This window comes from Sceloporus occidentalis, unplaced genomic scaffold, assembly GCF_023333645.1.
Source record: "Sceloporus occidentalis isolate IW3139 unplaced genomic scaffold, rSceOcc1.0.p SCAF_7, whole genome shotgun sequence".
Lineage (NCBI taxonomy): Eukaryota > Metazoa > Chordata > Lepidosauria > Squamata > Phrynosomatidae > Sceloporus > Sceloporus occidentalis.
Genome location: NW_028316987.1, coordinates 15,387,037 through 15,407,490, shown reverse-complemented (window position 1 = coordinate 15,407,490; position 20,454 = coordinate 15,387,037). Strand labels below are relative to the sequence as shown.

The 20,454-nt window shown below is 43.2% G+C and overlaps 1 protein-coding gene across 2 annotated transcripts in view; it reads left to right on the top strand.

Annotated features, from left to right (window-relative positions):
• FAM171A2 (family with sequence similarity 171 member A2) overlaps window positions 1–18,598 on the top strand; it is a 43,197-nt gene extending 24,599 nt beyond the window's left edge. Inside the window, exons 2-8 of one of the 2 annotated variants that reach the window (XM_089532049.1) lie at window positions 507–734; window positions 7,076–7,168; window positions 8,165–8,323; window positions 8,594–8,770; window positions 11,104–11,220; window positions 12,340–12,466; window positions 15,025–18,598. In XM_089532049.1, coding sequence (XP_089388175.1) covers window positions 507–734; window positions 7,076–7,168; window positions 8,165–8,323; window positions 8,594–8,770; window positions 11,104–11,220; window positions 12,340–12,466; window positions 15,025–16,588 — 2,465 coding nt within the window. In that variant the 3' untranslated portion in view covers window positions 16,589–18,598. The other variant, XM_089532050.1, reaches the window with a different exon arrangement.
• Window positions 18,599–20,454: the final 1,856 nt, after the last annotated feature.

The following is a 20,454-nucleotide window of genomic DNA, read 5'->3' as shown; positions in this document are numbered from 1 at the left end:
TTGAGTATGGGGAGATAAATATTTGTTTTCTCCCATAACATGTGGGAAACCACTGTAATTATTCATCTTTGCATGAGAACAAAATAGTCAAGGATTCGCATCCCTATAGGAAACAGTAATGAAGGATATGTTATTTGCAAAAGTAAATAAAGGTGGTGAAGTTCTGCCTCAGGGTAGCAAAGTAAGAACAGGGTACCAAGGAACTAAAGTGTCACTAGAGTGTAGACTAAGCAAGAAGGAGTGGAGGAAAAAAGTAAGGCATGGAAGCCATAAATGTGGAGGGGGGGGTTGAATACTGTACTCATTATTTTTAACCAGCCATATCTTTAATTGATGAGTTCTAGCTGAATGGAATATGGCATTATGAAAGTCAAGCAAGGTAGGAAAAGAACGTAGGGACCAGAACCATCTGGATCAAAGGGGCCAAGGGTCATCCTGGAGCAACAGTCAACCTCACATAATTTAATTGTTTCTTTCTTTTGTCTTTCTCTCCCTCCTTCCTACAGAGGTGGTGATCAAGGTCCAGGTTTATGAGAATGGCGACTTGTCCCCTTTGCCTCAAGCAGCTGTGGAAGTATATGGCAACCAGACATCTCTGGCTTCAGGCACCACTGACCAAGAGGGTGTTAGCATGCTCCCCATCAGCTATCGCCTGGGCACCTGGGTCCTCGTCACGGCCTCCAAGCGTGGCTTTGTTACGAACTCTGTTCCTTGGCGTGTCAACAAACTGCCATGTGAGTTGTGCCTTGTTGTGGGTCTAGGACATCAGACTCAGAGGAGTGGGGTGGGCATGTCATGTGGAGGAGCAGCTGCAAAGGATAGAATATTTTTTATTAGGATATCTTCCACAAATATCCAATGGTGTTTATTTAGGTAGAATGAGAAAGTGACTTGTTTTTCCTGTACAGAATACTTCATGCATGTTTTAAACAATCTTTCTGGTGAATAATGGCATGACACCAAAACTTTACTATGGTTTCTCAGCATTGAATAGCACCACTTACCAAATAAAAATCTCATGTGTGTGTATATACACACTTATACCAAATACATAATATTAAAACATATTAATTTATCAGCATCCTTCTTCTCCCACAATGGCCCACCAGATGCCTATGAGAAGCTCACAAGCAGGTGAAGAGATCAATGTTTCTCCTTTGATGTTGCCACTCCAGCACTTGTTATTTTGTGGCATATTGCCTTTGAACTTGGAAGTTTTCATGTATCCATAATGACTAGTAGCCATTGATATACATAGTCTCCAGGAACTTGTCCAACTTCCTTCTAAAGCTATTTTAAATTAATGCAGGTTGAATATCCCTTATCCAGAATTCTAAAATCTGAAACATTCCAAACTCCAAAATTGTGTGCATAGGTGGCTGAGATAGTGACACCTTTGCTTTTTGATGGTTCAATGTACACAAACATTTAATTTCAGACTTTATATATATAAGGTGGTATACAAAATATAAATGAATTTAGTGTTTAGATTTGAGTCTCATCTCCAAGCTATTATGTCTATGCATATATTCCAAAATCCCAAATACTTCCGGTTCCAAGCATTTCAGATAAGGGAGACTCAACTTGTATTAATATAACAGAGATAGAAGGTGTAGTTTTTCATATTGTTCTTTGATATATAAGTGTTGGTCAGGTAGTTGACTTGAGAAGTAAAATTTTGTATGACTAGACCTGTTGCATACTTAGCTGCATGCCATTTGTTGCTGGAGGTACTGGCATTCCTGCTGTTGACCTAACTTGCACTTTTGTTGCATTGGGTGTTCTGTAGGGAATGTTGTTGTCCCTGGACCTATGTGCATTTGAGGGTGCTTCATTTGAGGGGAGGTCTATATTCTGGACCCCGCCCCCTGCATAAGGGGAAATCACATATGCTTGCACCCCATTGAAAATACAGTAATAGGGTGTGTGCATCCGGCACGGCGCATGTGCCATTCATGAAGTTCTACTGCCATCTCCAGCATATGCTGAAAGCCACGGAAGTGAAGCTTGCGTATGGCACAGGCTCACTGTACTTGTCCGATGTTTAAGGTCTGCAAGAGGGCCCTCTGTATTCCATTGCGGGAGGATGTAGGAGAGGGCCTTTTCTGCTATGGCACCCCAGTTATGGAACACTTGGTGCCTTAATGACAGCATTGCTGGCGCCAATCAGGCCTCCAAGTTCCCTTGCAGGCCTGATAGGCACAGCATTGTTGTCATTAAGGCACCAAGTGAAAATGTGGTTGTTCACCAAAGCTTTTGGAACCTAATCAGTTTTACACAAACCACTATGTGGTTTTAAATGGTTTAAAACTATTTTAACTGATTTTAACATTTCTTTATAACTTGTTATTTTGTTTAATGTATTTTGGCCTTTTAAAACAATTTTACACTATTTTAAATTTGTCAGATTGGTTTTATTGCATTCCATCCTGATATCTCTAGATAGAGGGTAGAGTATATATTCTTTAATAAATCAAAATCATGTGACTGCAGGGTATGTGTCAGATATGTAAACTGAGAGTATATCAATTTCCTTCCAACCCACACTATGCTTCCACTTAAACACAAAATCATCCCCCAGTATTCTTTGTGTCAAAAAATATAAGTAAACACACACATACATCCATATGTCTCTCTCTCTCTCTCTTGGTTGCTTGCCTCCTGTTTCCTGCCTACAGGGAGAAAGTATTGATAGTCTTGTGCTAGCTATAACTTTTACTTCCAAACCCCAGGGTGAGTCAATGAAGTGACCTTATTAACCAGTGTCAGCCTATTGTTGCCAATGTGCTCTAAGTGTCCACATATGGTCTGTGCTCTATTCAAGGGGAATTACTGCCAATCTTATCATGTAAATCCAAAATGGTAGAATCATTTCATTGCAATCAATTCTTCTAGCCATTGTGCTTCCAGGTCATTTGCTTTGAGCTGGGAGAAATGCTTGAAGCAACAGCAGCATCTGAGGCAAAAGTGTGCTGATTTTAAATTCCCATTTTCCATCACACTCCTTTTAGAATCATAGACTTGAGACTAGGTTGAACCATGAGGTCAGCTGCTTGAAGCAAGATCATTGGCCATGACAATCCATTCTTCCCCATACAATCCCCACTCCAGACAGCTTAACCTGCATTACATTTGGAATAATATTGTGATGCAAGCTGAGAACATGATGAGTTTGGAGTCAAAGGTGGCAGGATTTCAGGGAAATGCCGAAGAGTGCCTGCTGTGACTTGATTGAAATTTTAATCACCTCTCACTCACCCCATGCTCAATCTCACAGCTATTTAAAGAGTGTGACTCATATAAACTGGCCCTACCATTAGACCAAATGAAATAGTTGCTTAACGCAGCAGATGCTGTACAGTTATGGCAGCCCCTTGATCTCTAGTTAGTCCATACTCTTTAAGATAGAATACCCCAGTGGCAGTTAAGCTTCCTTTTTGTTATTCTAGGAGGCTGGCTGGATATCATTTCTTCCCAGAATGTCACAGAGACCATGGTTGGAAACAACTCTTGGCTGAGCTAGTTACAGAGAGGTAGCTGGCCCAAGCTATGAACTCCTTCAGACATTTCATGCATGTGTCTGTATGCGTGTATATGTTGTTAAGCTCACATGACATGTGTTGATGCTGGTGCATTGCAGCATTTGTTTCAGCAGATAGCTAACAGTGCCAGGCAGAGTAGTGGGTGACCAGTGGTAAGGTGTAGGAAGACAGAGCTTTGCGTGTTATGCCATCTGTCCTTGATCTCTTAAGCTATCCCCAAGTGCAAAAGAAAATGCAGCTATTGCTAGTGTTCAAATGAGATTCAACCCATCAGTCATTTTCTGCAGGTAGAATGGGCTCTTAAAATCCTTCACCCCAGCAACCAAATATATAAAGCTGGCTCTTCTGTGAATATACTAAAAGACTAGTAATCTCTCCAGAGTCTTAAACTAACCAATTTATCATTGCTGGACAGTTAGATTCTGTGCTTATTTTTAAAAATTTACCAGAGAGGGTCAGCCTCCTAGAAATTTAATCTATCTTCCATCTTTCTTCCCTTCTCTGAAACTTTGTGATTTTGGGGCACCCAGGATTCATTTCCCCCATTCTTACAGTGCTGTTCCTCATGAGCATCCCATGCCTAGACAGTTCAAGAAGCAATGTAGTGAAACAATTCAGATTGCTCCAGCAACATGCCAAAGGGAAATGCAAGTCTGAGCTGTCTCTGAAACCACTAGCCAGTAAGGTCTGTGAGAATAATCTCTTGTCCCCAAATGTGGAAAATACTGTGTCAAATTAATTCTTGGATTTAGAGAATAAACCTCTCAGTGGCCTGTTAAATGTTTAAATCAAGGAGTTTGTATGCAGTTCCATATTTGCTGGGGCATGGCGTAATAGGCACACTTGTTTTACATTAAGCAGACTTGAGTGTCATAGTATTACAATGAGTAAGTCATAAGAGTCAATGGTTTCCCCTGGAGTCTGGTTTATTACTTTACCGAAAGATATATATAAAAGAATTAAATTCAAAATAGTTTCCTGCTACCCAGAATGAACACTGTCACATTCTGTTGCCAGGAAATATTTTTTATTGTTGCTATATATCTTGCTCTCCTCCCTGAATACTAAAATGTTCCAGATTTTAAAACTGTTTTCAGCAGACAGATTTGTGAGATCAAGTTACCATGTAAGACTGGTAACTTGATCACTGTGTAAAAACACTGTTTTTAATTTGTAGTTTAACCTTGTTTTTACCTTGCTTTTACTTCCTTTTATTCTGTATCCCCCTTTTACCTGTGCTGGTCTATGACCGTAATAAAGATGAACTGAATATGTAAGACTGAAATAATGTTCCTTTCCACATCCCTACACCATCTTATAGCATATACCAGTCTTCTCCAACCCATCATTCTCCATATAGGTTAGACTAAAACCTCTCTCAGGTGGTGGTGGGAGCTCTAGCTTGACACTTTTGGAGGGTGTTGACTTGGGGAAAAGACTGGTATGCACTGAGAGCAAACTCATCATTTGAATATGGATTGTTTGATTGACCAAATGGTGCCAACCACACACAGCAAGGAGGTATCAGCAGACTTGTGTGAACCCCAGGTTTTGCAGAAGTATAAAAAATCAATAGGAAACATCATGTAGTGGGTTTGGGCAGGGGCAGGAGTTACTCAAAACTGCTCAGAATTGATCCTGCTCATTGGATATGGAATGTTTACGGTTAGATTTAATCACAATTAGATTTAATTTACAGTATATTTCCAAAGTTTGTTAAGGTTCATGATGCACTGAAATGATTGGAGCAGTGTAATCAGTAATTATTACATGTAAGATCAGTATTTCCAATCCATTATTACTATTTTTATTAAGCTCCCCCCGCCCACTAAATTGGACCTGTACTGTTAACAAATTAATAAATAAAGCAAGCAAACTCTTCTTACTAATAAATTATTCATAAGCAAGATGGACACATATGACTGTTCATTTCAAACTTCACATCAAGCCTTGCTTATAGAAACTGAACTTCAATTTGATGTGATCTCTTAACTAATAAACTGGTCTTGCCAGCAAACCAGAATTGGAAACCATGACCTAGAGTTTTCCCCTATGTGTTTTGTGCTAATTGTAAACCACCTGGTATTGTACACAGAAACATAGGGTATGTGTGTCTGGGGGATCATTCCCACTACGATTTAAAGAGAATCACTGATCGGATTATGTGACCGTTGTTCCCATTTGAAACTAGTTCCAATCCTAATTCGATCGATTTCTGTTGTGATAAAACGAGGCAAATGCAAAAAATCCCGTTTTTTTCAGGCACTATAGTTTCCTAGTGGTTCTTTTGAACAGAATCGATTCTTAAGTGTGTTCAACAAGTGGGAACAACAGATATGAATCACATCATTGTGGAGGGGTGGGACTAATGGCAGAGGGGTGTTTACCATCCCTCCTCAGTTTTTGGTAGATCCACCATTCCTCTCCCCCCAGCGCTGCCTTTGTACTTGTGGAGTGACTTGTGGGTGCATTATTGTTATTATTATTATTATTATTATTATTATTATTTAAATAAAATTGATAGAAGATTCGATTCATTGATTTTGCAACTACTTACAATCAGTGAAGCAAGTAGTTGCAAAACCAATTAATCGAACCTTCTATCAATTTAAAAAAAGTAAAATTGATAGATTTGATCAATTAGTTTTGCAACTACTTGCCTCACTGATTGCAAGTAGTTGCAAAATCAATCGAATCTATCAATTTTACTTTTTAACAATATAATTCCCAAGCCAGGCTGCCCAGCCTGTTGCTTACATCACTGATGATGCACAGATGATTGACATGCATTTTGAAGCAGTGCAAACTAATGGGGACAACAATCGTGCCAAAAAAGAAGCGATTACAAGGGGATAATGAAAAGATCTGGTTTCATAGTGGGAACGACGGAGCTTTTCGAATCGATTTACCAACATGGAGTGAAGGCGAATTGCACATCAGTTTAAATGTACGTGGGAATGAGCCCTGTGTGTCTGAGTTTGACATGTTTGAATTTGTAAGTTAGTGTTTTTCTCTGGAAGCTACTCCACGCAGATACAGGAGTACTGACTAGATAGAAAATGAAAAGACAGAAGGAGTACACAGGAAGACTGCTTGTTGTAAATTTGATAGCTCCAACCATTGTTTGTGTTCTAAACTAGTGTTGTGCAAACTCAAGATTTCTAATATTTATTTCCTGATTTCATGGAAAGTATTTTTTTCCTTGTCTTAAAAAAGTAGGGAGGAGGGGACTGTATAAATACACAACAGTCTGGTGGTTCAAAATGTTCAATAAATTCAATTACTGCAAAAGAGGAGAGGATCATGATCTAGAGCCATATACATATCACATTTTTTCCAAGTTTTTTCAGCAGCTGCCTCTCCAACAGAACCCCACAAATTCCCATGGTACTTTCAAGGAGTTGTTTCTCTAAAGGCACTCTGTCTTCTCTATTTAATACAACAATGCCAAAGAGTTTTAAGTAACCTGATTCATCCACTCATTCTCTCTCTCTCCCCTGTTTCTTTTTCCCCCTGTCAATTTCACTTTGCAGTGTATGCTTCTGTCAGCCTCTATCTGCTCCCAGAACGTCCTGCAACACTCATCCTCTATGATGACCTGGTACAGATCCTTCTTGGTTCTCCAGGTAAGACCAAGCTGCAAAAAATAAGAGACATGTGATAGATACCCAGGAGGCAGCTTAGCATGTCAGAATGGATACAGTACGCCTCTTCAAGAATGGGCACCTCACACAGCTAGAGCAACCTTCTGACAGCAGGGGAGGTAGGATTTGGTTAAGACTGTAGAGCATCTTTCTGTACCTGCTCGCCTTTCTCTGTGTGCATTTCTCTGGCAAGTAAAAATCAAGGATAATGAAGGACAATGGTGATGTCAGCTTACTTACTTTTTGAAGACTTCTAACAGCCTGTACAGAAGAAACTTTTGTTAGTCTCAAGGGGGCACAATTTGCCTCCTTAAAGGTGAAAGCACGTTCCAGAACTTCAGGCTAGAGCAGAACTATTCAAAATGGTAGTCCATGGACCAGTGCCTTTCCCTGAGCCATTGGCTGCCTATTTATGGTTAATTGCTAGGAAAGAAAGAAACAAGTGTAGTCACATAGGAGCACATAGGGGAGAGTAACCACTGTTCCCCCACATCAGATATCTTGAGATGCACTGAGCTAGAACAAAGCTTCACAAGCTTTCTTTGACTGTAGGATGGCCTTGTAAGCCCAGGGATTAGCTTCATCCATACACTTGCAAGCCTGTCTAGATAGACATAAGGCTAAAAACTCAGATTCTGAGATGACAAATCTATGCAGTATAAAATTCCTCACCTTTTCTTCAAGCAGTTTTGGTAGTCCCCTGGTTTCAAGACAGAACGTAACTTCACTTGACAGCTGGTTTTGTACTGGAACTCTCCAGATCATATCCAAATATATTGAAGACACTAACTCATGGTTAATGAATGGTCAGTGAAAAGCAGTTTACATATCTTCAGAGAACCTTTCCTATATTATTGTATGTACAAGAGCTGAGACCTAGTATTGAAAGCAGAATCTGACCCTTCACACTGCTGTATTCTGTGGTATTTTTGAGTAATGCCAAATTGAGTTAAAAGTAGAAATTCTTTATTGTTGCAGGAGCTAAGAGCCAACCATGGGCACAGTTCCAGCGCAAATCCGCCCGCCTGCCCCGCAGCTCCACGTATAGTCAGCTGTCAGCCTCTCTGACCGCTGCCAGTAGTGGGCCAGACATGAGGGGATTCCCATCTTTCATCGGAGCTGAAAGCAATGGAAGTGGTAAGGCACTGTAGTCAGCATTTGTGTAAAAAGTGGTCAGGATCATATACTAGGGTCTGTGGATTGGGATATAGACCTGCTATTGTACAGGGTGATGTGGTCAGCCTTTGGTAACAGATCTGGAGACATCAAATGAATACTTTATGGGTTATAATGTTCATAACTGAATATTGTAATGTTGTCATCACTGATGGTAGGAATAACTTTTCAATGTTCTGTCTCTAGCATCAAAATCATCTTTGTGTTTCCTGCCTTTTTGTCTTTCCATAGGCAATAACACCTGGTTGGAGTTGGTGCCCATTGTTGCAGTCAGTGTTCACCTTTTCACTGGCAATGGGACAGAGATCCAGCTCTCAGACTCGGTCCATCTGTCTATACCACTACCTCCGGACACAGCTGCTGCAACTACCACCAGTGTACCAGCCTGGCGCTTTGACCTCAAGAGCGGTCAGTGGGCGTGGTGCCCTGGGAATCTATTAATATACTTTAACTGCTTGATCATGGTTCTATTCTATGATTACAAGCGTACAAAGCAAGGATTAATGTTGCTTTGTTTGGCTAATGCTATGAACACAGAAATAGTCTGTAATAATAATAATAATAACATTTATTTGTATACCGCCCTATGGGAAACCAATCCGGGCGGTTGACAACAGTAAAATATAAAATACAACAATTAAAAACACTTTATCCCTCCCCCCCTAAGACAGTATTAAACAGTATAACATATTAAAAACACAATATCAAAGCATAAAAACAACAATTAAAAACTAAAACCCCTGATATCCCTCTGTTTATCCTCAACCATCACTAAGATGGGGCCACGGGAGGAATGAGGGAATCAGGGAACCTGGGCTGGGATGGTTAATCTGGAAAGGCCTGCCGGAAGAGATCCGTCTTGACAGCTTTTTTAAAGCTGTCTAATGATGTCAACTGACGGATCTCATCCGGCAGGTCGTTCCAGAGTTTGGGGGCGACAGCAGAGAATGCCCTCTGGGAGGTCGCTGCAAGCCTAGATTTTAGAGGCTGCAGTAAGTTCTTCCCAGAGGACCGGAGAGCGCGGGGAGGATTGTACGGGAGGAGGCGGTCCCCGAGATAGCTTGGACCCAAGCCATTTAGGGCTTTAAAGGTGATAACCAACACCTTGTACTGGGCCCGGAAGCTGATAGGCAAACCAGTGGAAGGGACCTCAAAACCGGAGTAATGTGGTCCCTCCTAGATGTTCCTGAGAAAAGCCTGGCTGCCATGTTTTGAACCAGCTGTAATTTCCGGGTCAAGCACAGGGGTAGCCCCATGTAGAGCGCATTACAGAAGTCAAGGCATGAGGTTACCAGCGCGTGCACAACCGTCTCAAGATCCCTTACTTCCAGAAAAGGGCGCAGCTGGCGTATCAGCCGAAGCTGATAACAGGCACTCCCGACCGTCGCATTTACCTGATTTGTCATCAGGAGCGACGAGTCAAGGAGCACCCCCAGACTGCGAACACAGTCACTGGAGGAGAGTGTGACCCCATCCAGGGCTGGAGGTTGCAACCCAAATCTTGGTTTCGGGGCCGCTACCATGAGCACCTCCGTCTTGTCTGGATTCAGTTTCAATCTGTTTTTCCTCATCCAGCCCATTACCGCCTGAAGACATTCATTGAGAGAAGAGATGCCATCAGAATTCGAGGCCGACGAACAAGACACGGAGAAATAGATTTGGGTGTCATCAGCATACTGATAACACCCAGCACCATGCTTTGTAACCCTGCTTTGATCCACTGGGAGAGGCGGGGAAACACAAATAAATTTTATTATTATTATTATTATTATTATTATTATTAAATGGGCAGGAGGTACCATAGCTAGTTTCAGAACTGAAGCATCTCTTCTTTGGCTTATGAATCTAGGCACTCTTCAGGCCCATAAAACCACCAAAGTGCTTATAAAAAAATATACCATTAGTGGGACTGAGGCAGGCAGCATGTCTGCTGATGAAAGCCTGGAGTGAAGGGACAGTTCTCCCAGGAGGAAGCTCTTGTTGATAATGGCCTGTTACAGACAGCCAAAATAAAGCTGCTTCGAGTCACTTTGGAGGTATGGTATTTCAATGATGCATGAGTCCTAAGAGTCTGGAAGTCTCACCAAAGCTGCACTCCAGTCCTTAGGACTGGAGCATGGCTTTGGTGCGGCCTTTGGACTCTTAGGCCGCATGTATCATTGAAATACCATACCTCCAAAGTGACTCGAAGCAGCTTTATTTTGGCTGTCTGTAACAGGCCAATGAAAGTATTATGAGTTGGCTGCTGGATTTGTGTTTCAGCTGTTGAGTCCCTCATATCATCCTTTCCAGTTTAGGACTACCTATCATTCATCACTAAAAGATTATTTCAGCAGGGACATACAAAACCCCCTGGCACCTAAGCTGCTTGCTCCAGTTTGAGTAGCACAAGTGAAGTGCTCTGTCAAAACCTCTGCTCCTGTTTGCACTGAGGCAAGAGGTTTAATAAAGCTTTTTTGAACTGAGGAGAAAGGTAGAGAGTCTCTAATTGGAACAGGATGATTCTACAGGATCAGGACTGGGTCTGTGAACCACCTTGAACATGCACATCAGTTTCCTCTTTCTGCTCCCCTGTTCCTCCTGTACAATAATGTTAAATAGGCCCATGATCCATAGCAGCTTGCTCTGTAGCTGCTATCTGCAGTATACCTAGATTGTGATGATATTTTCATGTTAGGATTAGCAAATGGATGTTCTTCCTTTGGGCAGCATGTTGATTCAATTGTTCTCTCTTCTCTTAGGTCTGTGGATCCGGAATGGGACTGGCCTTATTCGTAAGGAGGGGAACCAGCTTTACTGGACATTTGTCTCTCCACAGCTGGGTTATTGGGCAGCTGCCATGTTGTCTCCAACAAATGGTAAGATCACCACTACCTACATTTCTGGCAGACTTTGGCTAGGGAACCATCAAGAAACCTGTTAGAGATCTGTAAATGCACATTTTCTGTGTATATCTAGCAAATGTTTGAAGTGGGATATTATATGGGTTATGATTGCCTGAAAAATAAGTTTGTCTGAGTGTGTGTGGGGTGCTTTCTCCATAACTATCACAGCCAGTATGCACAAATCTGATCTGCCATGGACAACAAAAATGTCAAAAAATGGTATAATAAAAGATACAAAAATAAATTAATCTCCACTTAAGAGGCTTAAGGAAGAGCATAAAGGAATATGAAGAATAACATATTCTAGACTTAAAGTTTATTATAAAATAGTGAACTTATATTGTACTGATTTGAAATTTTAAAATACTTTCATCATTTGGTATATCAATAAAAAGAAAATTAGCAAATTCATAAATGTCACATTTATGTAACATTTACAGTTACTATACAGTTCCTACAACCTTACATTCTAATTTTCCAAAAATGGCCTCATAACTGAAATTAGAAAATGTTGGATTGGAACTTTAATTTTTTAAAAAAAGAATAGCCTTGGACTGGTAGTTTAGTCTTTTTGTAAACTGAATTCAGTGATTGTTTTAAAAGATTGCCTGTCTCTGTGTATACTTCCAAGCACATTAAGATCTTCAATAGATGCCCCATGTGTATGCCTTCATATGGGGCAAGGTTGATGGGTGGAACAAGGAGGAACCCCTTTGTGATGGCTCTCCAATTATAGAATGCTCTCCCAAAGAGCCTCACACACACTTTGCTGTTATGTGTGTGCCAGGCCAAAACCCCCCACAAAAAACTGTTTCTTTCCCCCAAATATTTTTTGGGTTTTGTTGTTGTTGTTGCTATTTTTTGCTGCTTAGGTTTTGCTGCCTTATTTCTTATGGTTTCCCAGGGTGTTTAAAGTTATATATATATATTCATGGCTATTTATTGAGATTTTTATGATTATCGTTATTAAAGTGCATTATATAAAAATGCATGATAGATAAAGAAATACATAGAGCTTCCAAGTTATGGGAAATGTGAGTGATAGGGGCAGTGTCCCAAACTGTTCTGTCTTAAGAGTTACTTTCTTTGCAGGGCTTGGGAGTACAATAGTTGGCATTAAAGACATTGCCACATACCATACCATCTTCCTGCTCACTATCCTGGGTGCCCTGGCCTTGCTCGTCCTCATTTTGCTTTGCCTACTTATCTACTACTGCAGGTGAGTGCCACTGGTGTCTCTCTCCTCTCCCACTCCCACCATCTCCAGCACCATTCCTATCTCTAAAGGGATGGAGAAAAGCCTGAGGCCCATCTGGACCTTGGTGGGCTCCTGACTCTCTGCTGCACCCCTAAACCTCCTAGTAGTAGCTTTTTTAAAAACAGGATGGTAAATTTGAAATCATTTCCAGGTTTGTTTGTTTTTAAAACTCCCCCAGCACTGGGAGGCCAGAAACATTTTCTCCACTCCTACTTAAAATCTTCCATCACTTTTCTTTTAAAGCTCATCCTCACTATGATTAGAAAGGTTTCCATATTGTATTTTTCTTTTATTTCATGTGAGTTTTAGATTGTTTATATGAGTGCCTGTCACTGGGATAATCAACAATTTGGTCAGGGAGATGAGTTCAAGTCCCACCTCCTGCCACAAACACTGTGTGACTCTTTGTTCCATATTATTAAAACTGGAATAACAGAATCATTCTTGGTAGTATTATTGGTGGGAATTGGAGCAATCACAGTTTGTTTGACAGAGCGTTTTACTTTTCAATCAGTTGTAGCCAGTCTGGGCTTGCAGAAAAAGCAGCTGAGCAGAGGATTGCAGGAATAGTCTCTGGAATTTGACAGCTGTTGCAAGCACTTTTACATCAGTTGCAGCAAAATGTCAGGCAGCCTTTGTGGGTGATTAGTCATGGATCAGTTCCTTTCCCCCTCTGTTCTCCCAAGACTCAGCCCCTTCACTTTCTGGCATCCATCCCATGCCCTGATGATTTGATGTAAAAAAGAAGGCGGTGCCCCTAATCATGTACAAGTGCCTTTCCCTCAGTTTTGAGGAAATAAGCCACATGCAGCTTGCAGTGGGTAGAAAAGCTGTCTTTCTCACAAGTTTGGGATTCCAGGGACACTAAAGTCCAGCATGTTGCATTTTAGAAGTTGCTGACTTTTGACCTCTAGAAAGTTTCATGCCTATCTCAGTCATCTTTTGAGAAGGGGATTCATTCATTACTCTATATCCTGATTGAATTGAGATCTTTTCACAGGAGCTTGTGTTGGAATGAATTTAGGGGGCAATCTGATCTGTAAAAAGTAGTGTTATATTTCTTTTATTTGATAAATTTTCAGAGCCAGAAAATGCTAAGGGGGGGGGGGAGCCAACAATGGCTTTGTAACAAACTGACACCCAGCCCCCAACATGCATTTCTGACTGTCCACAACTAAGATCTTCCACTTATCTGCATTACTCACCCTGATTGGTCTGCAGCCAATCAATTCCTGAGAATATTGGACACAGTGATGCCCAGTATCCCATGTTTTGGTGGTGGCGGCACTCATTCAAACCCTGGATCAGCCTCCTCCAGCTGAGTATCCTTCAGATGTGCTAGACCATGACACCCATCGTTCCTGCTGTCTGTGGATGGTAAGAGTTGTAATCTCGCACATCTGGAAGGCATCAGGTTATGGAGAACTGCTTTGGAAGGAAGAGGTTGGTGGAGGTTGAGAATCCTGGTAGTGGAGAGCACTGTGGGTGAGGAATCTGTTCAAGCACTGGTATTTAAAGGGCAGCATATCTTGAAAGAAGCAAGGGCAAAAAAGAATATTAGCTCCATCCATTGACTCATTTCCACTTTGAGACTTTCTGTATGAGCTGCAGCAGAAATTTGGAAGAGCATTCCTTCTGTGCATCTCAGGCATTCTCTCCTATTTATGTTCAGTCACCCTAGGAGTGAGTGGTTCAAATGCATAAGACAAGTACACTGCTAAATTCTCTCATTCTACTCACATTGGATTGGATATATAAATTGTCATAAAAGAGTCCTTTGCCTGTCCCTTTGTCCCAGATCTGGTTCATAGCAAGAGGCACCCAGAACACCAAGATGCTTTCAGTCTTTAACCAGATTTGCCTCGTTCAAAAAGAAACTGTTTCTTAAGCACCCATTGATTTTAGCCCCTTCAGCTGTGATGGGGAGGAAAATCTCCCTTCCGGGTGCTAGCAGTCTCTTCTATTCAAAACATGCAAGAAAATTTCCTAGCTATTTTATCATTATTCACTTAAAGTAAGAAAACTTAGCTTAAAGTAATAGCCCTCCTGGGCTATTAACATTTTTTTGTCATATCCAAGGCTTGGAGGAGGTTTTACTTTATGCCAGAAACTGTGTTAATCTCACCTGGCGTACTCAAATTATTTCTTATCTTGAGAGAATGAGATTTGATGACATTCAGGGCACTGGGTTGCCCGTTACCTTTAACATATATTCTGTTATAGTATATACAGATTTCCCAGGTGATAAGATTTAAACATTTATCACTGCTTTTTTGACAAAAAAATTGGCCAGGCAGCTCAACATTTCTTACTCTGACTGGCAGCAGCTCACCACAGTTTCAGGCAAAGTGAAGCCTTATCCAGTTGTGTTATCTGGGATCCTTTAGCAGTAGGTTGAACCTACAGGCTGCTCCACATGTAAATCCCATGCCGTGCTACAGAGCTTGAACTACTTCAACAGTCATGGATATTTGAAACATGATCTCTACATGCTTTTACTTTGCTTTCTCCCTTTTTAGGAGGCTATGTCTGAAGCCACGTCAGCAACATAGAAAACTTCATCTGTCAGGAGCACTGGATGCATCTAAGAAAGACCAGGCTACCTCCATGTCCCAGATCAACCTGATCTGCACGAGCCACATGGAGACAGCTTCATCCAATGGTGACACAGATGTACACACTCCCATTCTCAAATCGGCCTTCTCCTCATCCCGGGAGTTTGAGAGCTCCCGTGAAGAATTCTTCAGGCAAGTAACAAACCAGAAGGGGCGTCATGCCAGCAAGACCTCCACAGCAGACACACTGAGCCAACGAGGAGGCACAAAGGAAGACTATCCTCGAGGCATGGAGGGCTACTCACTCAAGACAGCTCGCTCCATGGATGTCCCTGGCACACTGGAGCCTCCTCTCCTGGAGGACTACAAGCGCAGCTATTCACATCAACGTGTCGAGGAGAAGAACAATGAGGCACAACGCAAGCAGGCCCGCAATGACAGTAAGGCCTACCTGCAGGAGCCCCCATCACCACCGCCTCTCCCACCTCCCTTTGACCACTATGTGGGTCACAAAGGGGAGCCCAAGCCCCCCGACTTCATGATGTCACAGTCAGTAGACCACCTTGCCCGCCCCACCTCACTGAGCCAACCTGGGCAACTCATCTTCTGTGGTTCTATTGACCACATGAAGGACAGCATGTACCGAAATGTCATGCCAACCCTTGTCATTCCGGCCCACTACATGCGCCTGGCACCATCTGAACAGCCTCCAGGGGGCTCTGAAAACCAGTCCGACATGGACCCAGCTGGCATAGGACTCCCTCATCAATTTGGACCTCAGGAGCAGCGGCAGCAGCAGCAACTCCTCCAGCAGCAGCTGCAACACCCACAGTTCCAGCTCCAGCAACACCAAGTAGAAGATGGTGATGGGAAAGGTTGGGGCCCCCACACACAGTCAGTCAGTGGCTCAGTCACCATCCCAGTGCTGCTGAATGAGTCCACCATGGCCCAGTTGAATGGTGAGCTGCAGGCACTGACTGAGAAGAAGCTAATAGAGCTTGGGGTGAAGCAGCATCCACGGGCCTGGTTTGTGTCACTGGATGGGCGCTCCTCCCAAGTCCGCCATTCTTACATTGATCTCCAGGGCAATGAGAGGAACCGGAGCAATGATGCCAGCCTGGACTCGGGCGTGGATGTAAATGAAGCCAAGCCACCTAAGCGCCTGAAGGAGGAGCGCCTGGCCCCTTCTATGGGCCCCACTTACTCCAAGCTCGTCTTTGCCGATGCTGACACAGAGCAGAGCAGCAGCGAGAGCCGCACCGCCATTTGCTCTCCAGAGGACAACTCGCTGACACCTCTGTTGGATGAGAATACTGACCATCGTGCTGCGACTATTCCTCGGCGTGGGCGCAGCCGTGGCAACAGCTCACGCAGCAGCAACAGCAACAGCGAACTCCGCCGTGACTCCATGACCAGCCCAGAAGATGACAGCAACGAACCCTCTGAAGGGACTGATGACCAGGGGGACAAGAAGAGCCCCTGGCAGAAACGTGAGGAGCGGCCACTCATGGTTTTCAATGTGAAGTAGCTGACAGGAGGATGGGGTCCATCCTCATGGCACAATGGGACAACGGGGCATGGGAGGAGTAGAAGTCACCAGGACCATGGAGAGCATTATTCCATGTGTGTCTAGCACAGCTTCCTATTCTCTCCATCTATAATCAAGTGCTTGGCAGAACAGAAACCCTGGATGTCTGACAACAGAAATAAATGGGACATATAGCAAGAGGCAGAGTGCAGTCAAGCTGTGCTCCATTCTTTTCCCAGCATGCCCTATGTTCACTCCAGATGCCTGCCTTGTCCTGGGAATGTTATGAAGTGCCATGAAAGCAGCCTAAGAAGGTCCTTTTCCAACACCAACCACTGTGAACCAGGCAGTATGGGCCTCCAGGAACTGCAGAGGCTGCAATAATGGCAACCGATGTTTCACAGTTCTGTAACTCTCTGTCAGTCTCTAGGAGGAGGACAAGCCTTGTCCTGTATGGTTCCAGTTCTATTTGAAGAATCCCATCCAACTTGGCATTGCCAGAACTAGCATTGGCCCTATGCCCTAACACATTGGGAGTTGAGGTGAAATGGAAGGCATTTAGTGGAACGCTTTAGCCCCACCTTGCACTTGTGGGTGAGGAGGGCAGCTTTGTACAGTTCCTTTTAAAAAATTCAGTCCTGTGGATTTTCCAAGCCGTAGCATGGTTTGGGGGGAGGAAGGGGCAGGTGCCCAAGGGCTCCAGGCTGATGCCCGTCTTTACCTGTCGTGCCTGAGTGCCCCAACAACCTGGGTTATAGTACAGAGCCCAGATGAGTGGGGAGGGGAGGGTTGGGGTGCAGGGGCACTGGTGTGGCTAACTGTACATATGTGTGTGCATGCGTGTATGTTGGGGGGTGGGAGTCTGAGCCATGGTGTGTGTGTGTGCGTGGGGGGTAGGTGTGTCAGTTGTGTCTGACCTCACTGCCAAATGAACTCCCAGTGGAGTCATCTCTGTGCTCCCTGCCCCCCCTTTTTTCCTTGTGCCTGCAACTCCTCTGTCTCCTCCAAGTGCCTTCCATCCTCAGTATCTCCCTCCTACCCTCCCCATCCAGGCAGCTGTGCATGAAACCTTGGATGCCCATAGAGGGATGCAGACATGCCATCTGCTCAGAGCTGTTCAGATCTTCCTTTCTGTTTAATCCCTTGCCTATTCAGCAGTGAGTACTTGGGAGCCTGAGGGGAAGGAGAGAGGGAGGGAAGAGTGGAACTGAAGGAAGTGGTAGCCGTTATCACATCCCGTACTTGTAAGCCCAGCTGTGCCAACTGGCTAAGCCACTGACAGAGACATTCTGGGGACCTGCCCTACCCTGGAACATGGTAGTGACGAGTATCCCAGATGGAAATCTTCAGGACCAAATATTGGGGAGAAGGTTTGTCTGATGGTGGTCTTGAAGTGTGTGTCGGCAGTGATGGTCTATATCACATTTCATGCATTGGAGGAGAGGGGTATTTGAGGTGCCTCTTGAAAAGTTCCAAATGGACCCAAGGAGAACATTTGTGAAAGCTGGTGATGCTACTCTGAGAAGGAAAAAAGAGGCCACAACCCTGCCATACACACAGCTTTTGGTCAGCCAAACAAGATGGGAATAAACAGGCATTAGGGCCTTTATGGGTTTTTTTTCAAAGGAAGGTGGGCTTTGGATGGGACTCTTTTTCTCTAACTCAGCACTAAACACTTGAAGATAATAAATATACTTTCCAATGGGGATGAGGAGAGTGGGGGCAAGGTGTGTTATGTTGTAGGCTCTGTGCCTGCAGTGGATAGGTTCCATCTTTTCTTGTCCTCTTTTCTGCCACCCACTCAATTGTCTCCCTTCCTCAAGCTGCTGGGGTTTGCTCTTAGTATGCTCCTGCCAGAAGTCTGAATGTGATCGCTTACAGAGAGCTTCATCCCATTCCTTCAATCACCCCATATGTTCTGACTCCCCACTCTTTTTATTGCTCTCCCCATTGCTCATTTTCCCTACATTTTCCCTCTCCGTCGCTCATAAAATTAGGTTATGGATTGCAGGGTGTCCACTCCTTGTTTACTTCAGTGGTGGGGGACCAGAGAGGCACTTCACATATGCTCAGAAGCACTGTTCTTTGTTCACCTGTTCAGGGCTGAGCCTTAGCAATGAAAACAGGTCCTGGGGCTGAGCCCTAGCTCAAATGAAGTCCTTCTCCCACCGTAGCCCCGTTTTTCAGTTTGACAGTTGTTGGCCTGGGGCACGTTTTCTCTAATTTTCTTTCATAGATAGTGTCCACTTTTGTCTTCTCCCTCATCGTTTTTGAATCCTTTTAAGGTTTTTGTAAGATTCTCTCTTTCACAGTCCCCCATTTCTTGTCAATCAGCAGCATTATATATAATCAGTACCTGTGGAACTTCCTGCTACTTGATGTGATTGATGGCAAGATCAAGGTTCTCCAGAGCTGGGACCAGCAGCCATCAACTTACACAAGATGAAGTTTCCTGCATGGAAGTCTTGTCAAAAACTGCAGAAATTCTGTGTGTGGTTTGTATGTAACTTGTGTGTCTCTTTCTCAAACTGTCCATGTAATGACTTCCGTGTGGAAAAATTTATCTTTTATAAATCAGCTCTGAGCCTTTTCCATCTGCAGAGGGAGTGACATGGGATGACTTGGAAGATACTCCAAGGTAGACTGGCTGCTTCCACAATCAAGCTAATCTCTTGACAATATCTTTGAGGAGTGAGAGTATCCCATACATGTGTGTGAACTGTCAGGCCAGCAAGGGAAAGCAACAGTGGTCTTTTACTGAGATGTGGGGTAATTAATGCACAAAGAGAATCCACTGAGAGAGTCCATAATGAATATTTTCCACTTTGCAGGGGTTGTGTTAGAGCTTTGTCCATTGGCCAAGCAAAAAGCTGTTTCACATTTGTATCCATCACTGCAAGTGTATTGCATGTTTGAGTGTCCACTATCATAGTTTTGAAGGGGACAGTGGCATTATCTTTTCCACATTATAGGTCACGGCTGAGTAGAAATTAGTGTGCATTCAGTCTCTGATCTGTACCAGCAAACTTATACCCATAGAAATCCTGAGCTAAAGTTGCCATAATGTGAGGTATCTTTTAGAACAATACACATCTGGGGAAAATTAACCCCATGCAAAGATGGCACTCTAGTCAAACATACAGGTAGTTTTAAGAAAAGGCAGTGGGAAGCCACCCACCACAATCAAGATCCCAGAACAAGATACCTCTTCTTCTTTCCCCATCCAGTGCACAATGCTGTTTTCTACTACTTTTTATAGCTGAAATAAAACCTTGCACAAAAGGGAGGGGGCTAAGCAGAGGTGCTCTCTGACAGTGATGCATCTTTAGCTGTGTGGAATGCCTTTGCTTTCTTCAGTAACCTCAAACTTTCTGTCAAATATTTTGAGGTTTGTTTTTTTTTTTAAACCAAACAAATTAGATAAAAAATGTTGGGCAAACTTGGCAAAACTGGACACTTGGTGGCTACTGTTGGTGAAACCTACTTGTTCTTTAGAATGGTATTAATATATAAACCCTCTGAATTTATCAAAGAGGCATTGCTATGTGATGGTTTCCTTTTCCAGGTCAGCATATCCCTTCTCAGCTTGGTTGATTCTGGCTAAATTGAGGGCAAGGGATTTCCTAGACACCCAAGAGCAATTTGGTACAAGAAACAACCACACAGATCTCTTTGAAGGACGTACAGGTCTGATGTTTCACCTCATTTATGACCAAACTCTTCACCGATGAAGCAACAGGCTAGAGGTCAACAATTCCAGTCTTTTCTGGTATGGAGATCGTGTGTAAGGGCTGTGCACTGCTAGGGGGTGTAAACAACCTATCAAGGAAAAATAAGCTCAACTTGCAGTCATTGTCCCCACAGCT